The sequence below is a fragment of the Bidens hawaiensis genome, unplaced genomic scaffold, assembly GCF_021521415.1.
Source record: "Bidens hawaiensis isolate Kalapana, Puna unplaced genomic scaffold, B.hawaiensis_p1.1 tig00051235_1, whole genome shotgun sequence".
Lineage (NCBI taxonomy): Eukaryota > Viridiplantae > Streptophyta > Magnoliopsida > Asterales > Asteraceae > Bidens > Bidens hawaiensis.
Genome location: NW_027499166.1, coordinates 32,138 through 51,427, shown reverse-complemented (window position 1 = coordinate 51,427; position 19,290 = coordinate 32,138). Strand labels below are relative to the sequence as shown.

At 29.2% G+C, this 19,290-nt stretch overlaps 1 protein-coding gene across 1 annotated transcript; it reads right to left on the bottom strand.

The window, feature by feature from the left end:
• Window positions 1-2,778: 2,778 nt before the first annotated feature.
• LOC143598898 (beta-carotene isomerase D27, chloroplastic-like) lies at window positions 2,779-18,589 on the bottom strand. The gene is made up of 7 exons (XM_077076992.1): window positions 18,222-18,589; window positions 13,737-13,876; window positions 13,494-13,586; window positions 5,341-5,402; window positions 4,996-5,102; window positions 4,775-4,867; window positions 2,779-2,831 (listed from the first exon to the last, which is right to left on the bottom strand). The coding sequence occupies exons 1-7, from the start codon at window positions 18,484-18,486 to the stop codon at window positions 2,779-2,781; spliced, it is 813 nt and encodes a 270-aa protein (XP_076933107.1). The 5' UTR covers window positions 18,487-18,589.
• Between the last annotated feature and the right edge of the window lie 701 nt (window positions 18,590-19,290).

The following is a 19,290-nucleotide window of genomic DNA, read 5'->3' as shown; positions in this document are numbered from 1 at the left end:
TTACATATATGTCACACCCACCAAATAATCCAACATAGTTCTGGTTTGTTACTTCATATCATATCAGTGATGAAACTTGGGCTTAGTCACAGTAGCGATCGAAGTCATAGACCCCAATACCCTAAAAGCGCGTTCGTTTCACAGAATTCGTGGGAATTCAAAGGAATTGGAATTAAAATCCCATGACATGGCATGTTCGTTTCGTTGGAATTGGAATCCTAATTCCATAATTGTTGCGTTCGGTTGTCAATGAATTGGAATTTAAATCCTTCAAATTCCTTCAAATAAAGGGATTCTAAATCCTTCCTAAGTGTGGAGAATTTCAAGTGAATTCGTTGGTTTTTTTTAACGAGAACAACGAATAAAATATTTTGGTTTTTTTATTTTTTTTGTTTTCAATTTATTTTGAGTTATAAATTTTTTATTATTATTTTTGAATATTTTTTGAGGGGTTTTTGATCTCAATAGAAAACCATTAAAAATAATAATAATAATAATAATAATAATAATAATAATAATAATAATAATAATAACCCAAAATATAAATAAAAAACAAAAAATCTAAAAAAAACTAAAATGTCTTGCCGTTATCCTTGTTAAAAAAAAAAAGAAAAATCGATTCCAATTCATTTATCAAACGAACACACCAAGAATAGAATTGGATTTCAAATCCTTCAAATTCCAATTCCCATTGGAATGTTCAAATTCCAAATTCAATTCCTTCCAATTCCAAATTCTATGCAAATTCCAATTCCAATTTCATTTCATTTTGTGAAGCGAACGCGCCCTAAGGGTGGCTGTGTTCAATACCTATAAAATTTTCTAACAAAATTGTGAATATGTACCCTGCTAAACGAAAAAATAACAATGATCGGGGTCACCCCAGCCCGGTCCCTCTTATACTTCGCACCAGCCTTTGTCGATGTAGCTTGTATTATGCTTACATGTCACGTTACCTGCATGATGCATGCATATGTATATGCATGTAAAGTCTCCAACTTTTTTAAGGTGACTTGTTCGTAAATTACTTAAATAACTTGTAACACGGTTGCTTTGCTTAAAAGCAGGATCATCTTGTAGTGGCGGAGGATCTTCACCGGCCAAATGTATACTCACAACTCATATCTTTAAAATCTACAACTCAGTTTGAGCATATTTGTTAAGAAAAAGCTCAGTGTGTATCCTTCAGGAATGACCCATTTGTTAAGAAAAAGATCAAGATTGTCACAATAATCTTCTAGGTTAACCGTTTGTGTTAATTTTTTTAGGGCTCCTATAGCATCTTTAATCAATGTTGCAACAAATCTTGAGGATATATACCTCGAGATTTATTGTGCGATTTGTATCATTGCAGAGCTTGGCCTTCCGCATGCATTATTGCGTATCTCAACTTGATCTTTTTGGCATTTCATCAATTGAAAAGAAATGCTCACATCGATAAATTCACCCCTCCACGTATGATCCATTGAATTTTGTAAATTCGACCTTCGAAAATCGATTGATGCTTGACTGCATCTTGTTTCCATTGTTTCATGTTGATTCGACATATCCATTACGTACTGTTGTGGTTATTGTTACAACCATTGTTGTTGCTACTGCCCATTTGATCCAACTTTTCGAGAACTGCATCCATGATCCATCTGCAATTTCATTGTTTCCATCTTTGACGATTGTTACTTTGATGCAACTTTAATTTCGATTAAGTTGGATACATATATTCTGACCGGTTATCAATTCCAATCGAGTGAGTGAAGCACCGTATTCCTTGATAACCCACTCCCCTTCTTGATTGCACGCGGTGTGTATGTAAGCATTCTCATTAGCTTCTAACTAAATGAAAGTCACAAATAGGACTAAACTACTACAAATCTACCTAAAATTACCAACAAAATCATTCTGTCGGTAATTGGGTCGTCGGTGATACTCACTAGCTTAGGTAGTGGTTGCTAGAATAAAGTTGTTTTAAGGACTTGTACATAATTTGAACTAGTTAAGCTAAAATTTTCATGATACGCCGGTTATAAAATGAGGCTAACAAGATAAAATTGATGAATATATTGTGTTTTTTATACATAATCTCTTGTTTCATTCTGATTTTCGAATATCAGCAACTTTATGTTTTTTACGAGTATTTCTAAATCGACTCATAACTTTTTAATTTTAGATATATTGCAAACATTCTTGTAAATCATTTTCTTTAAGAGTTCTTACATATAATCACAATATTAAACAAAAACTATAGGTGATTAGGTGTTACAAGTTTCTTCTACTTTTCTATTTACAATTTGTTTTGAATTGATATTTCAATCCATACCTAGAAGGCTAGAATACACCTACTTTGTTCATGTTACAAAAAATTAAAATCATGTCAACATCTACACATTAATTTACATATATTTATCGTTTCTATGCCTTTTCTCTTATATTCATTTTCGAATATTATAATTTTTTTTATTTTAACTAGCACCATTCAATAATTCAACAACTCATTCTATATAAGTTTTCATTGTGTGATTTGTGTTTTTGCTAAGCTTATTATTCAATATCATAAAAGTATAAAACAAATTCTTATCTGTCTACTAGTCAGATTGGTTTCAAAAACCAACTTATAAAAAATATAAATATACTAAAAATATATATATATAGACACATAACTAATTTAAAACAAAATAGAATAATCCAACATGTTTTATTTTAAATCTTCCATAGAAATGTAGTTAACAATTTATGACAAATTATATATACTATTTTGTTTATAATAAGTTCTGATTTATTACTTCATATCACACCTTCGCTGATGCACCTTGTATCATGCTTACGCTTCACATTACCTGCACGATACATACATATGTATGTAGATAAATACATATATGTAAACAAGCATGTAAGTGAAGTCTCCAAAGTTTATATATATATATATATATATAGGGGACGGTTCAGTAGAGAAATGAAATTAAAGTGAGAAATTGGAGAAATCAATCCTGACCATTAGATATATTAATCAAAAGCCTACATTATTTATAGAATTTTGGTAATTAATTTTGGATGTTTATGAGTTTTTTTTAAAAGAAAAGGGTACTAAAGTTTTTTTGTTGATACAATTAAAATAGGAAACTATATTAGTTGTTTTTGAATTTCCTAGTTATATGAAAACTGTCACTTGACTTTCCATATACTAAATCTTGAGAAAACATTTGTATTGAGTTTGTTTTTTTTTTGTTTTTTTTGGTGTTATTACTTGTCATATACTTGGGATCTCAGTTAACACTATCCTACACTAATAACACATATTAGCATGAACACTGCGAACATGGATCCAAATGTTGGTGTTGTGTTTGTGTGTAGTAGTAAGCTTGATGCATGTACCAATGAAACATACTTTAGACTACACCATTCTAAATGTTAGTGATGTGGGGCTATACGTATTATTGTGTAGGGAAAACTATGTTTCGTTGTGTAGGGAACCTATTGTTTTGTGTAGTGATGTAGGATCATTGTTTTGTGTCGTAATGTAGGATTATTCGGTGTTATTGTGTAGGGAAATCTATTGTTGTGTGTAGTTATATAGGACGATTCATGTTAGTGTGTAGGGAAAACTATTGTATAGGTTCTAGCTATGTAGGAATATTTATTGATAAAAATAATTTTGTGTAAATATGAATGTAGACTTGTGTGTATGACTAGGTTTTATGTGTGCATGAGTTTTTATGTAGGAATATATATGTTAAAAGACCAATAATAAGATCTACATGGCTAAAAGAATTTAGGATTGGTTTTTATAATTAAAGTTGTTATTTTGAATGTTGCACTCATGTGTAGGTGTAGTATAAACTTGTGTATGATACTCTTATATATACCCGTCTCGTTTGATATTGCTCATTTTTATCCTATAAAATACCAAGTTAAAAAAAGAGTAAGAACTTATCAGAAAATTGATATACGACTCAACAAAAAAAAATTTAGAATGTTTCTTAAATTTAACTAACACATAAATAAATTAATTAGAGAACAAAATTGAAACTTACAAAAATTCAATACTTACCAAATATAAGAAATTCAAACTTTACCATTATACATTTGGATTTAATTAAAAGAAAAAAATAAAAGAAAATTTTTGATTGGTTCAAAGGATTTCACCAACTTTTCACACTAATATGATTTCTCCATTGAACTCAACCCTATATATATATAGAGAGAGAAAGAAAGTATATAATGAAAACCTATTTGAGTTGTGAAAACCCTATGTAACATCGTTTTTTTTTGCACACGTAATATATGTTGTAACATTTAATACAAAATATCGAAACATAAAAAAAAATTGTTTTGCTATTTTTTAACATTTTTTTACTAATTTTTTTATATGTTTTCAGGAGAGAAAATTCAAACTTTAATTAAAACATATGGTTGAGAATGGATTTCTAGAGTTTTCACAACTCAAGTGGGTTTTTATTTTAACCTAACCCTATATATATATATATATATATATATATATATATATATATATAGGGGAGGGTTAACGTACAAATGAAATTAACGTGTTAAACATGAGAATCAAGTAGAGTAATTATATATACAAGTAGAGTAATTATGTAATTACACCATAGAGTAATTACGTAATTACTCTATGGTGTAATTACATAATTACTCTACTTGTATATATAATTACTCTACTTGATTTTCACATTTAGCACGTTAATTTCATTTGTATTTGATCCAAACCCTATATATATATATATATATATTAAATAAGGTGACACCTTTGTAAATTACTTACATAGCTTGTAACATGGTTGCTTAAAAGCAGGATAATCTCGTAGTGGCGGAGGATCTTTACCAAATATATACTCACAACTCATATCCTCAAAATCTACCACTCAGTTTGAGCATATTTGATTACAATTATTTGTTATGACTTATCAGTGAAGTTTTCATATTATGAAATGATTTCAAGATGTCTTAATTGGTACTATAACAATTATCTTTGTGTAGACTTACTTGGAACCATGTTCATTGGCATGCCAAAAGTGTTCTTCATGAACTCTTGTGTTGGTGCCTTGCAGAGATTCATGCACATCCCCGCGCAATTACTCATCTCTAGAAACCTAAGTAAAACACGAATATTGGTAAAATGTTATATGACGTATATATACTAGGGCCTGTAACATTATTCTAAGTGGTGATGTGATACAAAGAAGGCAAAACAAGTTGCACGAGAGTACTATGTGTGAACTTTCAGTGTTGTTTGAAGTCATGTCTATTAGTCAACAGCTTTTTACAAACTCTGATTATTTAAGAATTTATAAGATGGCATTGAAAGAATTTAAAAACTAAAGTTGGTACCTGCATTTCTTTATACAGACAACATTCTTCTCTTTAGCTCCTTCAAACTCTGATTCTTTTACCTTTAGTTAAAACTGGAAAACTTAATTTAAATAATTCCAACTATAGACTATTGGTAAATAAGTCCCACCACCGCCGACAACCACCACGTGAACGTGGTGAGTTAGATGGGACTGTTAGCAGTCAACTCATTAATTGAGACTTTTATTTGCCAATAGTCCATAATTGAGATTATTTAAATATAATTTTTCTTAAAAAGTAAAAAAATAGTAAACGTCGGATCTAAGATAAGAGTAGCATGACAAAGGTGAGCTACATAGGTGGCGTGTTCGGTTCAACTGAAACTATTCTTTCTATGTTTTATATATATAGTTAGATAAAACATATAGTTAGAGTATCTTCTTTAACGATTGAACTCACTAGTTTTAAAAAAATAAATTTTAAATCCAATGCCCGCGAGATTTTACTATATATATATATAGCTTTAGAGCCCGTGTCATGCACGGGATGATCCAAATTATAACATTACAATTAAAGCAAATAATTACATAATGTATGAAAAAATATATTACATCTATGCTTTACTATGTGTACATAAATTAATTTTATTTATATAACAAAATAATTTTTTTAAATGAACTTAATAAAAAAATGCACGTGCAGAAACGCACCCGATAACGCTCTTTCTATTGAAAATTTCATTCTCAGTGTCATATATATAATTGAAAAATTTTTGGTAATTAACCAATTTTGGGAATAAGACTTATCATACAATAGTAGTTCTAGCTACTCAGACTAAATACGGAATAGGTGTTACCTTTATTGATATATTTATCAATTTACCACCCATCGAAGGAAAGGAGAACATTAAATTGTAACGACGGATGTTATTCAAGAACTATGTTTTACTGAGCTACGCCATGAAAATATTTTGGATAAGTTTCAGGGAGCTTCTCGACTTTGTCATAATGACAACATAAAAAGTAACATGTTAACTCATTCAATTTTGTGAATATTTTGCTTCATTTGAACATAGTTTTGCATGACATGCTTTTCATACAACGTTCTGATCGCCTTTGAAGGAAAAGTTAATGCTTACACAAATATTTCAAATTTGATAAAGTTAGAAGCATTGATAGGTATATATTACACGGAATTTGTCAATGTGCAAATTAATACAATAAATTATTTGAAACAAATAAGAAAGACTAAATAGAATTTTTAAACAATACAAATTTTGTTATATTGAATAAATATTGGGGTGATCAGCTATTAATGTCACAAATACCGAAAATTCTTTTTTTATGTAAATCCGTTTTTTACATATGAAAAGATTTTTTAAATTAGATAATATATTTGTATGCATGTTTTTGTTGTTATGTTACAAAATATAGATATTTAAAAAAGTTAATATATTAAGAAAAATTATTTATTTTTTAAATGTACTCGTAATCTAAGAAATTGTATACTATTATTATTAGTATATTTCTTTATATTATTATGCATGACATTATTATATATTATAAATTAAAATTGGAATTGGTTAAATATTTCAATTCCAATTTTAGGTTTATATTTTCACATGTAAATTGCATTAAACGGCTATTTGTTTTATAAGGAATTGTTCAATTTTAAAATATATAATCTTTATTTATAATATGAAAAGTTTTTAGAATGTCTATAAATAGTTATTAGGAATTTGAGCGGGAAAATTTAGTCAAGAAAGAATATGGAGCTGTCACGTCATCATCATTATTTTCTTTTGTTAGTATAAGTATATATATATAGGGTAAGGATTCTAAGAATACCATTGGCAAATTAAGAACTTTGAGAATTATTTTGAACCACTAAAAAGACCTCTAAAAAATATTTAAAAAATTATAAAACAAAAAAAAATACAAGAATTTTAAAAAAGTAAAAAAAACCAAAATTCTTATATTTCATTCCGGTTTCATTAAAAAAACTGAATTTTTTTTCTTTTTAATTCGTATTATACCTATACACATATGTATACTTTCATTTAATCTATAGTCACGTAATGTACACAAATGTACATTATCATTTATCTTAAACTATATATATGTGCATAGGAAAAAACATGTGTGTGCATATTATATATATATATAAAATAAAAAAACCGATTTATTTTTTTCTTTTTAATTCGTATTATAACTATACGCATATGTATACTTTTATTTAATCTCTAGTTACGTAATGTACACATATGTACATTATCATTTACCTTAAATTATGCATATGTGTATAGGAAAAAAACATGTGTGTACATATATGTATAATTTAGCTAAACCGAGATTTTTTTTAGAAACCGGGATGATAAATAAGAACGTTGATTTTTTTACTTTTTTTATTTTTGTGTTTTTTTTGTTTTATGACTTTTTTTATTTTAAGATTTTTTTGTGGTCCAAAATGGTTCTCAATTCCCAAAACGTTCTCACATGATCTTGATCCTATATATATATAAAGCTTTAACTAAATAAAAAGGGGTAGCGACGTAGCTTGTTGCCCGTTTGCCTTCTGTTTCGATGTAATCTAATTAATCAAGGAAAAGGGATCTGGTTCTCTAGTAAAAAAATAAAAATATAATTGTTAAAGTTTAAGCCTTTAAAACCTTTGTCGTATTCAATGATGTTGAGACCGGATCGGAGGGCCGGTTGACCTGGTCCGATCGGGATTTGGTCCACCGACTGATCCGGTTCTATGTAGCTCGTTCGGTTCCTAGAAAACCGGCCGGTTTGAACCGGTTCACCGGTCTGATTGGGGAACCGGACCGGTTGAACCGGTTTACAATGATTTTTTTTTTCTTTTTTGAAAATTCTTTTTTCAGCCTTAACGTCATTTTAGGAAAAAAGTTGTTTGACCGGTCCACGTCCGATTCACTGTCCGGCCCATTTATGAAAACATTGGTCGTATTTTCATTTAAAGAAGTCCAATAGTTTGTTTTTAAAAAGGCTCATTTTGTTATTCGCATGTAAATGTAATAGATCTCTATTAAAACACATATGGAATAGCTAGAAGATATATTTTATATACTAGGTCAGAGCTCGTGTTACACACGTGTGAAAAATATAATAAAAATAAAAAATTATTATATGCAATACGTAAATTCAATTGTTTCATATAATAATTTTATTTATGATTTTTTTATTAAGTTTTTGATATATTATGCACTATAATTTTAAGTTGAAAACTAAATCTTGATGCTTGATTTATTTCAAATAAAACATTTGTACCGATATTGTTATGTTAATATTGTGTGTATAAAAATGATATTTATAACAAAATGTTGTCACAGATTTAAAAACTAAATTTGTAAAGACTAAGGTTTTGTTGTAAAAGAAAATAAATAAAAATAAATTATATTTTAAAATAAAGAGAAACAATGAACAAACTTAAATGGTTGTGTAAAAGAGATACGAAAAGACAATGTCATATTGTGAATTATGAAAATGTTAACAATTAAATATAATTTTGGTTCTATACTTGAAGAAAAATCACATTTATATATATGCTAAGTTAAGAAATCAAACACAAATACCATTTTAGTGGAGTTGGTAAGTATATTTGGTTTGACACATGAGGTATTGGGTTCGAAACCCGTATTATCACACAATAATATATTTTTCAAAATTTTATAAAGTCTTACGGGTCATGGGTTATAATAGGAAAACGGGTCATGTGTCATAATATAATAGGAAATAGTGACATGACATCTACTTATAGTTAAATATATTAAATGATATTTTTATTATTTGTTTTTCTGTAATAATAGATTTTTATTATGACATTGTTTTTCTTATGTACCTGACCCGCCATAAAAACTTTGACGTCCAGTCACTAATAAATCCAAGCAACAAAAATACTAACACCATATGAAGAAAAAGAAATTGTTTGTTTAAGGGATGTGATATTCATATACTTTTTGGTTATCCACACACCCTACATACAATCGTATAGAACTCATGTTAAAGGGTGTGTGGATAGGTCAAAGGTGTGTAAATAACCATAGCCTTGTTTAAACACTAGATTTCATAGGGTTATTATAAACATTTTATAATAGAAGCTTATTTTTTTAAATTTCAAAGATGTTGAGGCTGCTTTCCAATCAAATACACATGCTTTTTTCTCTTACTCTAGTTTAAAACCTACAGCGTAATAATTATTGCTCTAGCTTGTACATATTATTTTAGTTATTTATACGTTTTTCATGTTAAAAATTATTTGTATTTAATCATAATACCAAGTGTGTATATTTATGTGTGTTCGTGTGTATGGGGTTAGTTTCATTAATTACAGAACTTCAAAACATTTAAGAACTTTGAGAAGTATTAGCAACCAACTATTTTTTTTTGAAATTTTTTTATATATTATTATTGTTAGAGAATAGTTTTATCATATTTAAAAAAAAAAGTTTACACATGTGTAACATTTATATAGTAACAAATTTACATATGTGTAAATGAAACATCGATATGTGTAAAAACTAATTTTCATAATTTTAATCGTAAATATAGACACAAAAAGTGATAAAACTATACTCAAATAATATTAACATACTAAAAATTTTATAAAAAACGTTAGCTATCAAGAGTTCCTTAAAGTTTTTTAAATAATCTAAGAGTTCTATAATGATACTCATCTTATATATATAGGGATCGTGTGAAAACCATTTGAAAATTGAGAACCTTGACACCGTACCCATGAACAAGAGTAAAGAACTAAAGATTGTTTCATTGAAACTTTTATCTGATAGTCGCAAACTATTGAGCCTCAAAGTTCGGGGTGAGAGAGGCAAAAGGCTGGGCTGGCCTAACTCTTTTAGAGGCTTAACATGAAACGAGAATTCAAATTCTTTTTTGAATTTTATTATTATAAAGTAAAACAACTAACGATGAATATGTTTGTCTTTTTAAATAACTTAAGTATCATTTTCATCATTTTGTATGTTTTTTTCCGTCTAACTTTGTATTAAATTAGAGGGCCTATTTAAATGAGGGTCTAAAGCTCCAATTTAAGTTTACTTTCCCTGTCATTGGATCTAAAAAAGACGAGTAAAGAAAAACTATAAAGTACGCAACCATCTACTACACAAAAGCCAATATTAAATATGTACTCTTCACCGTGGTGTGCAAAAGTCCCCGTAGTACATCCGTCAAAACACACTTTCACCCTAATAACTAGGGCTGTAAATGAACTGAACGAACACGAACAAGACCTTGTTCTTGTTCGTTCGTTAATGAAATAATTTTTTCATGAACGGTTCACGAACACTTACCGAACGAGATTTTATATTCGTGTTCGTTTATTAAAGAAATGAATGTGTTCACGAACACAAACGAACACAAATAAAATCGGCAAAGCCTAGAAATTGAGCCCGATATATTCATCAACGTGAATTATAAAAGCATGTAAACAATTCAAATGAACATGAACAAGGGTGTGTTAGTGTTCGTTCATTTAACTTTAAACGGAAACGAATGCTTAATCGAACGAATGTTTAAGTTTTTGTTCGTTTATTAAAAATTGAACACTTGTGTTCGTTTAACATAATTCAACAGAGATAAATGAACATAAATGAACACAAACAAACATAAGTGAACACAAATTAAAAAATACAAAACTTTTTAAGTAGATAACTTATCAAAAAAATATTTAATTATTTTCTATTAACACATAAACAAACATAAATAAACAAACATAAATGAACGAATGGAATATGTGTTCATATTCGTTCGTTTAATTAAACGAACACAAATTTTTTGTTCGTGTTTGTTCGTTTATTAAATAAACGAATTTCTCGCTGAATGGTTCAAGAAAAGTTTATCGAACGTTCGGTTCGTTTACAGGCCTAATAATAAGAAAGTATATAGCTAGGTTTAGATTTTATTTATTGAATTAAGAACCTATATCTTGCTATTGAATTATTAGTTGAGGTTTTAAATATTTTTAATCGGACTATATATATAAAAATCATACATAGGTTTGTGTTTTTTGTTATATTTTTAGATTAAATGATTACTTAATTTTAACTAATTCTCACTTTATCTAGGTGTCTTTGTTTATGTTTAGTTATCATTTTTTATTATATTTTTAGAAAGAATATATAAGAGGAACACACCATTTTTATCAGGGAAATTTTTCAAAATAAGTATTTATAAAAACAAATTTTAAGCTGGTATGATTTTTTAAAAAATTTCAAAAATAGGTATTATAAACTAGTCTTGACGAGTAGATTATTTTAATACACGAGTAGTTTGCAGAGCCACTTAAAACATACCACATGGCCATAAACTAACCGTGACGAGTACGCTCACAAATCATTTAGTCGTCACGACCAAAGAAGTTGCATGCCTCGTAATCAACACCCATGAGTACTACACAAATGGTTTAGTCGTGACGAGTAGATTACAACTTTCCGAGACACAAGTAGTTTACTAAACTAACCATAACGAGTTGTTTTGTTTATCAAATTCATCGAACCGGTTAGTTTTACAAGAAACTACTCGTATCGGATATGTTTACGGAACAAACTACTCGTATTGGATATGTTTACGGAAGAACCACTCGTAATGACTATTTGAGCTTTCAAACTAACCGATCCAGTTAGTTCTTGTAAAACTAACCGGTTCGATGAATTTGGTATACAAAACAACTCGTTATGGTTAGTTTAGTAAACTACTCGTGTCTCGGAAAGTTGTAACCTACTCGTCACGACTAGATGGTTAGTGAATGTACTCATCACGGTTAGTTTATGGACACATGGCATGCTTTAATGGGCTCTGCAAACTACCCGTATACTAAAATAATATACTTGTCACGACTAGTTTATAATACCTATTTTTGGAATTCTTTGAAAATCATACCTAAAACTTGAAATTTATTTTCATAAATACCTATTTTAAAAATTTCCTCTTTTTATCATACAAAAACACAATCTTAAAAGATTAATATTGGATTTAAATAATTCTAACTGTTATTGGTTGACAATAATCTCAATTAACGAAATGTTTTGTGACATTCCTATTTTTTTAACCTAATTTCTCCCAGCAATCTCATAGTACACAATTGTCTAACGACGTTAGTCATTTGATTATTTGAAATGCCTGCATGTCACAAAAGTGCTTATGTGGCCAACAGGTGGCAAAAACGATTTCTCCCCCTTTTCTCATGACCACTGTACCACCACGTGCCACCGCCACCATGACAGCCAGACGTGAAAGTTGATTTAAAAGGAAATAGTTATAAAATCTTCGTTTTGAATGTTGACAAAATCTTGGCAATGTAAGTTTGTCAAGCTTCTCATTAAAATTTTGTTTATATTTTTCAAAAAAAGATATTAATTATGCAAAACACTATTCACAATTATAACGTGCTTTGAATACATTGATTCTTATTTGGTTACATGTAGTTTCTTCTTAACACGTTATTTGTTTTGATATTGAGTTAAGAGTTTTGACTTATATTAAAGTAACATAGACACGTAGATATGGCTTGGTTTGATGATTCGGTGTTAAGTTTAGCTGTGAGATTCCTTTCGGATCTTATGTCTTGGTAATGTTAAGTTTGTCAAGCTTCTCATTGAAATTTTGTTTTTATTTTCAAAAAACAAAAAAGTTATCATAAAAAACATTATTAGCAGTTATAACGTGTTTTGCATAAATTAATTCTTATTTGGTAACAGGTAGTTTCTTGTTAGCACGTTATATGTATGAATATTGATTAAGAGCTTGACTTAAATTAAAGTAACATAGACACGCAGATATGATGATTTCGCGTTAAAGTTTGGTTTGACGATTCCCTTCGGATCATATGGCTTGGCTTGATGATTCGGAGGAGTTAAAGTTTTGCCAAGAAAAAGATGGTGGGAGCTATTATGTTTGTAACGTGGTGGGCTATTTGGAACTTCGGATTTACATGATTTTCTCGAAGAGTCGTCTGAAGACAGAATTGTCATTTGATGAAGTTGTTTATCTTTCGTCGTCTTATTGGTACTTGAATATGAAATATAATTGTAAATTATCTTGGATAGAGTGATTAAAGAACCCTTTTTTAATCATGTAATTTTCCGTCTTCAATATGTGCTTTTAATAGAATTCCAACGTTCAAAAGAAACAAACATAGGCACATATACATACCTTGCACGGGCCGACAAGCCAAGTGAAGAAAATAGTTGTGAACGCAGCACAAAACTCTCTTGAAAATTTACGAGGTGGAAACAGTTTTCTGAACTGCATAACATAATAAAAAACTCAACATTTTATAATTACGTTGATGCATTTGATTGGATTGATATTGAAAATTTTAATCTTTTGATGTATTAACTTAGAGAAAAAAAAAGTCATAAAACGCATCAAAACAACAAAAAAGAATTAACTTGCCATGGGGATGTAAGATGGAGGAATAGCATTCAGAAGAACCTTGCCAATAAGTAAACGTTGTTCGATCGGGTCGAAGCTCAGAAAAATCGCTCTAGATGCCGCCATCAATACCCGCTCTTTGAGTTTCTCATACCTATGGTCTTCTCCCACAACATGATGTACAAATTACATGAGCTAGTTTATGATTTCAAGAAAATATAAGATAAGTAGGGATGCATTGGGCTAGCTGGATTCGGGTTAGTTATTGGTAATATCAATCACATACCCCGTTATAAAACAAGTCCCTTACTCGGCCTAATATTCATTGAGTATTTGTCTAGTAATTACCCATTGCGTATCTGGCATACGTGCGAGTATCATATATATTAGTCTAAGTAGAACGGGACCGGGTACGGGACCAGGATACGGGGACGTTATGGGTACGAGAAACAGCAAAAATCAAAAATTCAAGATACGGGTACGGCAATGGTATGGCAAAAAAAAAAATACAAATATATTAAACAAAGGCAAAAATAGATACATATATTGTTTAAGAATTGAAACGTTAGTTAAAATCTAGGGTTACAAATGAAATATACAAACCTAGAGAGACTAGATTGAAGAAAAAAGACCTTTTATGTAAAAATTAAAAGTTTTAGGAATTAGATGCAAAAAAGTAAAAGATAAAGCGGTTAAATGTTAAAAAAACTAATCTTGTTTAAACCAAAAAACCTCAGCCATCATTTCAGCCTCTATCTTCTTCTTCCTACAGCTTCGGCGCCAGAATCTCCGCTGGAATTTGCTACAAGTTCACTATTTGGTTGCCAAGTACTCTATAGCAGCATATGACGCTAATGGAAACGCCCTCGAAACAATTTTGGATCCATCCCCATTAACCGGATTCGTTTAGGAAACGTTTCTAACGCGTTTACGTCCTCGAGGCGGGTACTACATCATCGGAGCGGTTCTTGTGCTTCATAGATATTAGTTAGTTTGTTAAAAATGCTCGTTGGTATTCCAAGTACATTAATTATATTTTAAGTTATGTACATGGATGAGAAAATAGGACCGGGTATCGGTAACGAAACAAGCATTTCGGTTCCGTAACGGTGCCATACTTTTAAGAAAGTCGGGATCGAGAAAATTCTTGATCAGTATCGGTATTTATCAAATTGTTCCCTATGCAACTGCCAACTGGTACCGTACCAACCGGCACCGCAACGAGCATTTATGGTATCGATACCAAGTTTTTACGAGATTCAAGACCGGTACCAGTCGGTATCGGCTCCGTATTAAGCTCATCCCTCGTTATGCATATATCAACTATTACAAATTAGAATATTATATATTGCATCCATATACAAATGAGAGTAAGCATAAATAAATAATATCATTATGATATATATAGGGTTAGGTTAGAATAAAAACCAACTTAAGTTGTGAAAACTCTAGAAACCTATTCTCAAACACATATTTTTAATTAAATATTAAATATTGTGGTCCACAATTAAAGTTATTAAAAAATATAAAAGTTAATTTACACTTTCTTTCTCCTGAAAACATATATAAAAATTAGTAAAAAAAATGTAAAAATATAGCAAAACATTTTTTTAATGTTTTTGATGTTTTGTGTTAAATGTAACAACATATATTACATGTAACAAAAAAAAAAACCATGTTACATAGAGTTTTCACAACTCAAGTGGGTTTTCATTCTATACTTTGCCTATGTATATATATAGGATCAGGATCATGTGAGAACTTTTTGGAAATTGAGAACTATGAGAACCATTTTGGACAAGAAAAAAACCCAAAAATAAAAAAAATCATAAAACAAAAAAAAACACAAAAATAAAAAAACTAAAAAAACCAAAGTTCTTATTTATCATCCCGGTTTCTAAAAAAAAAACGTAAAAAAAAAATTCTTGGTTTAGCTAAATTATACATATATGTATAATATGTACATATATATACACACACATGTTTTTTCCTATACACATATGTATAATTTAAGGTAAATGATATGTGTACATTACGTAACTAGAGATTAAATGAAAGTATAAATATGTGTATATGTATAATACGAATTAAAAAGAAAAAAAATCGGTTTTTTTTATTATACATATATGTATAATATGTACACACATGTTTTTTCCTATGCACATATGTATAATTTAAGGTAAATGATAATGTACATATGTGTAAATTACGTAACTAGAGATTAAATGAAAATATACACATGTGTATAGGTATGATACGAATTAAAAAGAAAAAAAAAATTCGGTTTTTTTTAATGAAACCGGAATGAAATATAAAAATTTTTGTTTTTTTACTTTTTAAAAATTTTTGTTTTTTTTTGTTTTATAGTTTTTTAAATATTTTTTAGAGATTTTTTTAGTGGTCCAAAATGGTTCTCAAAGTTCTCAATTTGCTAATGGTTCTCTTAGGATCTTTACCCTATATATATATATATAAAATTGAAAATCCTAAAATCTTACGTGTCGCGATGTGGTCGCTCCCCCCTTTTATGGAAGCCACCAGATTGCTTGATTTTTAAATTGAGGCCTCTCATTGATTTAACCCAAATTCATGGGTATGGGTCTTACCAAAACCAGATTGCTCTTAAACGGGTTATAACATCTCATTAAATTAAAAATTAATCTTACCAACTATCTGATAGAAAAATCCTATAAAATAGGGATATACTAAAATTTAATATCTAATTTAAAAAGAAAAAAATATTATTTATAATTAATAAACAATTTTATAGTAAAACATAATCGGGCCATGGGTCACGAAATCCAGATAGCTTTTAAACGGGTTATAACATATCATTTTTTTATAAAACTCTTTCATCATCAAACCCTAAGTATATTATTAACTTTATTACAATAAAGAAAATTAAAATCCAAAAAGTAAATATTAAAAAATGAAATATGTAAAACAACCATTCTCTCAAACCATCAGATTGCTTTATTTGTAAAGGAAAGCTTCTCACGCATTTGACTCGAATTCACGGGTAAAGGTCTCACCAAACCCATATAGCTCTTAAACGGGTTATAATATCTCATTATATTAAAAATTAATCTCATCAAACATTTAATATGAAAATCCTATAAAATAGGGATATACTAAAAATTAATATCCTATTTTATTTAAAAAAAGATATTATTTATAATTAAGAAACAATTTTATAATAAAGAAAATAAATGTGTAATGGGTATCACCAAACCCAAATAGCTTTTAAACCGGATTATAACATATCATTTATTTGTGAAACCATTTCATCATCAAACCTCAAGTATATTAATTATTAACTTTCTTACAATAAATAGAATTAAAATCCAAATAGACATATATATATATTGAAAACGAATAATGTAAAACAACCCCCGTAATACGGGGGATAAAATTTAGTATATATATATATATATATATATATATATATAGAAAATGGTTCAAATAAGAATAAATAGAGTTTCTTAGGAACGGTAAGAACCAATAGATTTTTTACATTTGGCATTAAAACTTACGGTAAAAGATTAATTATAGGAAACTATGTCGGTTATAATGGTGAAAGAGTAATTTTAGGAAACTATTTCGGTTTTTGGTAATTTTAAATCTCAACCATTGATTAACATGATCCAATGATTATGATTTATTCTTACTCTTCCTAGGAAACTACTTATTTTTAGGATAACCCTCCCCTGTATATATATATATATACGGGGAGATTTCAAATGAGAACCCCTTTGGGTTTTAAGAACTCGAAAGAACTCAGTGTAACATTTTTTTTTTCGATTTTTTACACATGTGTAATATATGTAGGTTACATACATGTAAAAAAAATTACAGAATTTTTTACGCACCGAGTCGACTTTTTACATATGTGTAACGGACGGAAAAGTTAGTGTAACCACTTACAACTTTATTCTCTCTCTTACTTTGACTTTTTTTTGCCAGATTTAATCTCAACCACATATTCCAATCCATTTAATTAAATGTGTGGCCTAGAATGGAGTTCTTAAGTTCTAAAAACTCAACATGGTTCTCAAAAGATCCCTCCCCTATATATATACTTTACAACCTATATATAAAAAATATCATCAAATAGATATCCCAAAATTATATTTAATTTTTCATATCAATATATCATATACCTATTAAAATGAAACATTAATAGACAATGGCTAAGAGAAAATATAATTAAAAAAGTTTATGTATATAGTTCCGGTAAACAGACATGTGTGATTTCGGGTAATCAGGTCGGGTTTTACTTAATCTTGTACCCGTGGAAATTTTTAAAACTAATATCATATCAAATTCCATAGCCGTCAGGTTTCTGATATACCTTTTCCAGATGTTTTGGGTTTTGGGTATGCTCGAAGGGCTCGAGCTTTTTTTTTTTCTTTTTCATTCCATCAAATAAGTCATGTTCGAATATGTATCTCGGATTGTCTTAATATATTACTTTTATTAAATATTTACACCAACTAAAAAACAAACCCGAGGTATCTTGAAGTACTTCGGAAAGGTAATTAATGGCAATACGATCAAACCAGTTGTCTTTATAAACCGTCCTTGTTGTGGTGATACCATTACTATTAAGCATGGGTCCATCCTTCCTCTTCGAAACATTAATCGACTCGTTGAGCTGTTTCGACACTGATATGATATGAAACCGACTATGTTTTCGCAAAAGATTCTTTCGAGGGAGGAAGTTCGCAATGCTGATCCTCACCGGGGCCGCTGATATATTGATGGTTTCCATAGTTAATGAAAGAGATTTTCAGGTTGGGGCTTGAGGGAGAGACGTATGTATGTGTGTGTATTTATAATGGTAACAAAAATGACTAAATGAGAGAAGATTGTTCACATGGCCACATGGGGATATCTTTTAAAAATTGGTGCTCTTTTGTTCGTTGACAAATAAGGTCATTTTTTTCTTTTTAATTAAGTTGGTAACTATCTAAGTTGACGAAACTGTGTTTTGGAGTTCACAAATATAATGACATCATACGGTGACGCATGGCCGGCTCAATGAATGTGAAGGCCTGAATCGAAACAGTATTTTGTGACCTTTTCATCACAATTATTAAGAAAAAACAAAATTTGCTTATTACAAGTTTTGAACACATAAACTATACCTTATTAACAAGCAAGCCTACCACCACACTAATACATTACTTTGAGTTTACTTTACCCATTATAATATCTATATTTAAAGTTTTTTTTGGAGTTGTAGGTCTTAATTAAATGTAAACCTAAAGCCCTAACTTATTTTCGCTATCTCATGAGCCACCCCTGTGGTGATAGATCACTCTATCCGGTATCAATGTATCAACGCGAAGACAAAAATCTAAAACACTTGTGTCTTTTCTTAGTACAAGAGATTGAAGTTTATTTAACAAAACTAAATTATTTCCAAAAAGAAAAAAAAAAACAAAAACAAACAAACAAACAAGCAGCCAACCCAAATTGTTTACTTTTCTAAGTTTATATTTTTTAAATATTTTACTTCTTATGTTATGTAATAATCATTAAACTAATTTGTTTATATAACATTTAAAAATAA

What these genes read in the sequence shown, in the direction of transcription:
- LOC143598898 (XM_077076992.1), bottom strand. Translation starts at nt 18,486, where the DNA reads ATGGAAACCATCAATATATCAGCGGCCCCGGTGAGGATCAGCATTGCG. An exon ending in GGCTTGTCGGCCCGTGCAAG is followed by an intron (nt 5,403 to 13,493) that starts GTATGTATATGT and finishes TTTTAACTAAAG; the next exon opens with GTAAAAGAATCAGAGTTTGA. An exon ending in GTCTGTATAAAGAAATGCAG is followed by an intron (nt 5,103 to 5,340) that starts GTACCAACTTTA and finishes TGTTTTACTTAG; the next exon opens with GTTTCTAGAGATGAGTAATT.